Genomic DNA, 7,748 nt, shown 5'->3' with positions numbered 1-7,748 from the left:
TGGGCAACGTGGAAAGAAAACTAGTGAGATTTGCTTGGAGCGTGGCTGTTTCTTCCAGCATTCCATATCCAGGGGATGCTCTGTGTCTGTTTGGATACTGGTGAGTTCCAGGAGCACAGTCAAACCTGTTAATGGGAGCTCAGAATTAGGCAGAAGGCTTGGAGGGGAGGGGTTCAGGGAGGGCACAGCAGCCAACTGTCAGCCCAGCTCTGCAGCCCAAAGGCACTTGAGGAAGAATTTACTAAAATCATTTGTTTTATTGATTATTTTAAGAGCCCACTTGCCACATTACTCACTGTTCTCTCTGCTTATGGCTATGGTGGGGGTGGGCTGAATGGAGGCGGCCTGGAATTGTCATTTAAAAGACAGTATTTCTTTAGATTCCTATTTGAAAGGGGGGGAGAGTGTATTTTCTAATTGCATCATCTAAAAATTAACGGATTGTCAGAGAGAAGTGTGGTGGTCCTGTGCCAAGAATGGGAAGCTGTAGGATGGAGCTGTAAGAGGCACTGATCCCATTACTACTGTCACACAACCCACAAAGCCATGACGAGTCGCATCCTCACACCCCCACAGAACATCCAAAAATCAGTGTTGGACATTCTGCACCCAATTGAACCCCCATAGTGCAGTTCTCCATGATTAAACACGATGGTTTCACTGGGCTGTAACTCACTGCTTAACAGGAAACCGAGACAGACATGCTCCAAGTCAGGAGAGGAAACGCAGCTCCAAGAAGACGTGATGTTCCATGGGCTGAAGCAGCTCCAAACCTCTTATCCATGAGTCATGGGATGTGTTTCCATCACTCCTCTCAGTGCAGTAGGTGAAATGGAGGTGATCCATGTGTGAAAACTGAAAACCAAGCCTTGGTTTAAGTTTAGGGGGACAGATGATCTGGAATCCAAGGTTCAAACTAACCAGGATGGAAAGAATCTTAGAATCACAGAATCACAAAATATGCTGAGTTGGAAGGGACCCACAAGGATCATCGAATCCTGGCCCCCTTGGGATACCCCAAGAATCCCACCACGTGCCTGAGAGTGTTGTCCAAAGGCCACAAGAAGGGTGAGGGACTGGTGCCAGTGAGCAAAGGAGGGATGGAAGAGAGAGAAACAAGGCAGTGACACGTGGTTGAACCTACCCACAGCAGTGCCCCTCCACGAGCTGCGCGATGCACTGGAAGAGGGAATTGGAGCAGCAGCATGTGGGCTGTTTGTGTGGGGCTGAGGGATCCTTCCCAGCACATGGAGCTCTGTGACCCCACTCAGGCCACAGGGGTGCCGAGCTGCCCAACCTGCGGCTCCGCGTCTGGGGGCTCTGCGTCCCACAGGCTGATAGAGGGGGCGTGGGAGGTCAGGGGGGCTGGCAGCAGGTTGGGATCATTCCCCAGTGCCCCAGAGTCAACTGAGTCAGTCTCAGCCTGCAAGGTGAGGATGTTCTTGAGGGACGTGGCGGCACGGGCTCCGCTGTTGGAGTTCCTCATGGAGAAGGATATGGCGCTGGGCCGGGGCTCCCCCGAGCGCCGGCAGCAGGGCAGGAATTTGCCCATGGCTCTCTTGAAGTCCCTCATGAAGAGCGGGTAGATGATGGGGTTCATGGTGCTGTTGCAGTATCCCAGCCAGGTGAGCACATCGAAGAATCCGGCTGGGACACAGCCACAGACAGCCTGGGGGGGCACAGCAGGGATTAGCAGTGTCTCCCACCTCAGCCCCTATCCAGAGCAGTTTCCCAGGCACACCAACATTCCCCTTTCAAAGGAAACCTCCAAATCCCTTTTGAAGGGTTTTTCCTTGCTGTTGCTCCCTGGGGAAGTTGCATCTTTGCTCCCAGAGGTGTTCCAGCGAGACCTTCAGATTGAACCCAGCTGGATCTCGAGTGAAAAGCTTTTCAAAACCCAACACAAAACCCCCACAGGTTCTTACCTGCGTCACATTGGTAATGAAGAAGGGGAGCCAGGCCACGAAGAACATGCCCAGGAGAATGCCCAGGGTCAGACTGGCCTTCAGTGCCTTCTTACTGTGCTTGTTGGTGAACCTCCTGCTCTCACTGCCGGCCATGGGCTGGCTTGGGACACAGGGAATCTGTAGCAGGAGACAGGGAATGGTGATGAGCCTCCCCAGACTGGAGCTGCCAGCACCAGTGCCAGCCTCTGCCAAAGAAAAGTGAGGTTAGGTGCTCCAAATCCTGAAAAAACCCTGCCATTAATTCCCTTCTCCAAGAGACAGGAGCAGGGCATGCACCACAGGCCCTAAACTGCAAATTAGGGAGAGGAAACAATAGAAACCCTCAACATTACCTTATTTTTTTTACTGTAAAATAGGAGGTTCTCACTAGGCTGTTCTTTATAGAAAAACCCAGCTCATGTTTTGGTGAAGACAAAGCCCTAAAGAGGCAGCTCCAGCTGCTGATTACAGCAACAAACTAACTACATTTATAAAAGCAGGATGTGAAACATTTCAGCCTACAAACACCATAACTCAGCCCTCCATCCCCCCCGCAATCTAAAATGAACTGATTATCTCAGCCCTCCACTGTAATCAAACGATGCTCCTTTGCCACTCAGCTTCTTGCCCAAAAAGAGAGCAAAAATCTGGTTAAAAGATGAAATTTGAGGGTTCCCTGGTTGACACCTTGTTTTCAGCCAATTTGGGGCTCCAAGAAACCTTTTGGGCCACTTGCCTTGGCTGAAAGACAGGTGGCGGATGCTGGTTTTCCACAACATGACAAAGCCCCTGAGCATCCCCTGATCCCCTGAGTGTGTTTGTGGACTCCAAAGACCTGATATCCAGGGAGAAAATAAACACTTTATGATATTGTCTGTTTATTCTTTGATTGTCCTTTTCCTTTTGACCGTTTGGTGCATCATGTGGGAGAGCTGGGCAGAGTCCTGTCTCTGCTCTTAGAGTGAACAAACTAAATCAAGGTATTTAAAGACAATTAAGTTTGCCTTTTCCCTGTAGGATATGTGGTCAATAAAGCCTATTACAGGGAATTAGAGCTGAAGAAATACAAACAAGTGCAGCCACGTTTTGGTTATAAAACCCACACATGAAACCAGTGATTGCACAAGGAGGGGTTTGGCAGTTCCCATTAACCAGGTAACAAAAATAGAAGCTTCTGTTCAAAATAAGATGCTCTCCAGAATTTGGCATTTGCTATTAGTTGAAATCCTTCTCCCCCATATGTCTCACACCCACCACAGTCAAGATTTACAAGTGGAAAATCAGATATAAGATTAAAACCCTCAGGGATGATGCCAGCCAAGAGGGGGGCTAAAGTGCCTTTATTTTGCATCACTGAGCATTTTTGCCTGAATCTTATAATTTCTCTGCTTCTGCTCATACTGTTTGTGTGCTCCAGAGCATCTCTCCATTGGTGGGACAGACAAAGGGCACTTCAGAGGGCGTCAGCAAGGTGGATGTTGCCCTGTGGTCTAGTTGCCAAAGCCAGCTCTGGTTCTAAGGCTGTCCAGAAGGCAGAAACACCCCAGGCACCCAAACTGTGCAAAAAACAAGGTCTGCAAAAAACAAGGTCCCTGCGGACACCTTACCTGTGGCATGGTGTCATCAGTAGTGGTGGTGGTGGTCACGTTGGAGGTGAGGGAAGCCACCTGCACCGCCTGCTTGCGGGCAGCCAGGAGGATGCGGCAGTAGGTGAAGGAGATGGCAGCAGATGGGAGGAAGAAGGTGAGGCAAGAGGCGACCAGGGCGTATGGCAAACTGACCACCAGCCGGCACTGGTCTTCGTCCCCCCACGAGGTGACGTTCAGGGAGAGCTCCTCGAACTCCAGCTTGTGCCATCCCATCTTGATGGGCAGGAAGGAGGCCAGTGCAGCCACGGTCCAGGTGGCCAGGATGAGCCAGAGGGCCCTGCAGGAGGTCATGCGCAGCTTGTACTTGAGTGGGGAGATGATGAGCAGGTACCTGTCCAGGCTGATGATGCAGAGGTTGAGGATAGAGGCACTGCAGCACATGACGTCGAAGGAGGCCCAGAGGGAGCAGAAGTCCCTCCGCAGCACCCAGTGCCCATAGAGCTGGTTGAGCATGGCTGGGGGCATCACCACCAGCCCCACCATAAGGTCCGACATGAACAGGGACACCAGGAAGTAGTTGGAGGTGTTGCGGAGGGAGCGCTGAGTGACGATGAGGAGGATGAGGAGGAAGTTCCCCGCCGTGGTCAGCAGGATGATGAAGCACAGGAAAGCGGCCACCCAGCTGCTCCCCACAAGCAGTGAGTGCTCCCCCAGCATGCTGGAATTGGGGGCCCCCAGGTCACCCTCCATGGGAGCTTTGGGGTTGGGGGGACCTTCTCTGGCGTGACCTGTGCTACGTGATCATCGCCAGAGCTGGATCCAGGGGAAGAACGACCACCTGTCTGCTCTGTGTCTGTCCTCCTCTCTCCTCTCCTTTCCTCCTCCTCCTCTCCCTCTCTTCCCCTGCTCTCTCTCTTCACTGGCACTCAGGGCAGAGTGACATTCCCAGGAGCCGATCAGCAGAAGCAAGGTTCCCTCCCCGTTACTCACAGCCAGGCAGTGCCTCGTCCCTGCAAATGCCCCTGCTCTGGGATGTCCCTGGACGCTGCTGCTGGATGCTGGGGATGTGCTGGATGGCAGGATACTCGAGATGCCAGGGATGACAGGATGTTATGGATTCTCTGATGCTCTGGATGCACTGGACCAGGGAATAATAAGCCCCTGGGATGCTCTGGATACTCCAGATGCTCTGCACTCAGGATACTTCAGATGCTGGGGATGCTCTGGATCCCAGGATACTCCAGATGCCAGGGATGTTCCGTACCCAGGATACCCTGGATGTTGGGGATGATCTGGACTCCAGGACGTCCCAGATACTGGGGATGCTCCAGCCCCCCGAGGCTCAGCTCTTACCCCCCCAGCTGGGCTTGGCTCCCTGCAGAGCTCTCTCCCCGGGGCCTCCCGAGGTCCTCCGTGTCCGGGTGATGCTGGTGCTGCAGCCAGAGCCGGCGAGGGGAGGCAGAGCAGCTTGAGGCAAAGACCGGGATGCTTCCAGCCCAGCTCGCTCGGCAGGAGGAAGATCCGGAGTGTGGGAAGGGTTCTCTCCCGCGGCAGAGGTGCGTCCAGCCTGCAGGGTGTGTGTGTGAGTGTGTGTGAGTGTGTGCAGGTGCCAGCCAGACTTCCACCTGCTGCTCTGCAATGCACAGGAAAGGATGCAGAAATGCTGATTCCAAGGAGGTGGGGCTGGAGAGGGAGAGGAGGAGATGAAATGAAACGCTAATTAAAACAGGGATCTGGGCTAAACTACACAAAGTGCCAGCCCGAGAGTTCTCTTTTTTGCCTTAAAGAAACAGCCCTGTTCTCTGCTTTCCCTGCCATCCCTGCCATTCCTGCCATCCTGCCATCTGTGCCAGCACTGGAGCCCCCACGCAGCTAGGCCAGCAGGTCAGTGGCCAAGCCCAAGTGCCAGGCTCCATCCTCTGCTTGATCAGCAGCTCCTAGTGCCAGGCTCCATCCTCCACATTGGGTAATAAAAAGCAAAATTTTGCAAAACCAAATAAAAAAAAAAATCAACAAAACCTGCACATGAGGCCTCAGGAAGCAAGTAGAGGCATCACAAAACTGGATGACGTTCCCACAATCTGCAGCCAGGAATGGAGGGGCAGAGCCAAGGGGAAAGGCTGCACTGGTGCTGGGACAGCCAGAGGGCTGGCCCCTCTGCTTCAGGGTTTTTTGGGCTGACCTTGGGTAGCCCAGATCCTTGTCTGAGGGACAATCCTGCATGCATCCACGGCAACTTGCCCTTTGGCAAGTGGAAGGCAACGTGTGAGAGGACCCAGTGGGTCCTGCTGGTGGCTCCACCCCTGAGTCTCCAAGTGCCATCAGTATCCTGTGCTACCACCTCCACACATCAGAGCCAACACCTTGGGGTGCTGTGAAGGGATTGATTGGGATTTTTTAATTACCCAGCTGCCCAAAGGTGGGTTTTTCCCAACAAATATCTGTGATTTCTGTTGGGAGTTGACCAGAGCTGAGGGCACTGGCTCCAGCACAAACTAGAGCCGTATGTGTGTCTCTGCTGGGCCCCTGGCACCCACCCCTGTGCTCACAGGGCCAGGCACTGCCAGCTGCTGCCCTCCCCAAGACACCACCAAAGCTTTCCTTAACATGCTTCCTTTGGGAAGTTGTGCTGCAGATGTGTGGGGAGTGCCAGCTGTGCATCACACACACCCCCTCACCCCATCCCACTGCACCCCAGTGCTGTCTGTGCTGCCCTGTCACCCACTCAAGGACAGAAATCAGTCTCTTTAGCAAGTCCTACTTTTCTAATCACCTTTTCAATAACTTTGTCATATTTTTCCCAGTGGCTGAACAAGCATTTCAGGCCTGGAAACCACCTCTGAGCAAAGGATGGGGGAGATGCAAGGCAGGGTTCACCCTGCACAGAGACAAAGCCCATAGATACCCTGTGCCAAAGTGCTCTCTGAGAAACAGTTGCTGTCGCTGGTACCAAGAAAAGCTCTGCCCTCCTTCTGCTTGCCCAGGACGCTCTCCTTGGATGCTCCCAGCCAAACCTCCCCAGCCACCTCTGCATCCCTGTGTCCTGGCAGGGATCCCAGGGCAGAGCAGCACACGCAACACTCTGATCGCAGCAGGAGGTTTCTTTGGAAAAGCATTTGCACCAGGAAACCCTCACTTCCTCAGCCCATCTGTTGCCGGGAGAAGAGAGAAACACCACCCTCAGCCCACCCTGCAGCAGCATCCCCAGGTGGGATAAGTGAAGGCAGCAGGACTTATCCCAGCTGGATCCATGCTGGTGCTCAGTGAGGAAGTGATGCCAGAGGGCAAGTCCAGGCTTCCTTCTCAGCCTGGCTGCACCCCAACTTTAGGAGCATCTCAGTGTGCCTCCAGAGCTTTTGCTTCTGAGAAGGGGATTGGAATCACAGAATGGTTTGGGTTGGAAGGGACCTTAAACCCCATCCCATTCCATGGGCAGGTACACCTTTCACTATATCAGGTTGTTCCAAGTCCTGTCCAACCTGGCCTTGGACACTCCCAGGGATGGGGCAACCACAGCTTCTCAGGGTAACCTGTGCCTAACCTTTCAGGAGTGTTTCCTCCTCAAGTGGGAGGTTTTCTGCTCCTGGTTTGGATGTGCTTGCTGGGGAAGTGAATCTGAACTCATTGAAGCAAAATGGGTTTTTAAAAACCTGCCTTGAAATGAGGTCCAAATCCTACCATTATCCCTGCAAAAGCTTCTCCACGCCAGCGGCTCTCCTGGCCTGTCTGTGCTTTCTCCCTGTGCTACATTTCTAGACACATCTGCAGGGATCATGGCTTCCACCGGCTCTGCTCTCCAGTACCACTAGCAGGGAAAGCAAAACCAGACACCCAAGTGTCAACATGGTAAAACACAAAGGGCTGGTGAGACAGAGAGAGTCAAACTGGGATGCTGAGAGACATCAGTGAGGACATCCAGGCAGTCCAGGGATTAATGCAGCAGCCTCATTCCGTCCTTTAACTGGGATGGTCCCTAGGTTTGATTTTGGGCAGAGCCTGGCTAACTACCTTGAAAAGATTTGTGTTTTCATCTGCACAACAGTCCATCACTGCCTACCTTTGCTGAAGCTCAGCTTGTGTTGAAAGGAGGTGGAGACATCCCATTTCAAACACCTTGGACTGCAGCTCCCGGAGTTTACAGGAACAGCCCCCTGCTAAATCCAGCCTGTTTCCACTGTACACTCGTAAAAGGCCACATGATCGTGCTCAGTGA

The 7,748-nt window shown here is 53.0% G+C and overlaps 1 protein-coding gene across 1 annotated transcript; it reads right to left on the bottom strand.

Moving 5' to 3' along the window:
* Positions 1-1,264: 1,264 nt before the first annotated feature.
* Positions 1,265-4,286, bottom strand: HTR6 (5-hydroxytryptamine receptor 6). Its single transcript, XM_008927285.2, has 3 exons — positions 3,554-4,286; positions 1,926-2,084; positions 1,265-1,669 (listed from the first exon to the last, which is right to left on the bottom strand). The coding sequence occupies exons 1-3, from the start codon at positions 4,283-4,285 to the stop codon at positions 1,268-1,270; spliced, it is 1,293 nt and encodes a 430-aa protein (XP_008925533.1). The 5' UTR covers position 4,286; the 3' UTR covers positions 1,265-1,267.
* Between the last annotated feature and the right edge of the window lie 3,462 nt (positions 4,287-7,748).

The sequence above is a fragment of the Manacus vitellinus genome, unplaced genomic scaffold (genome assembly GCF_001715985.3).
Source record: "Manacus vitellinus isolate BGI_N305 unplaced genomic scaffold, ASM171598v3 scaffold_92_pilon, whole genome shotgun sequence".
NCBI lineage: Eukaryota > Metazoa > Chordata > Aves > Passeriformes > Pipridae > Manacus > Manacus vitellinus.
Note: the sequence above shows the minus strand (reverse complement) of the source record. Positions and strands in the feature narration are given on the sequence as shown.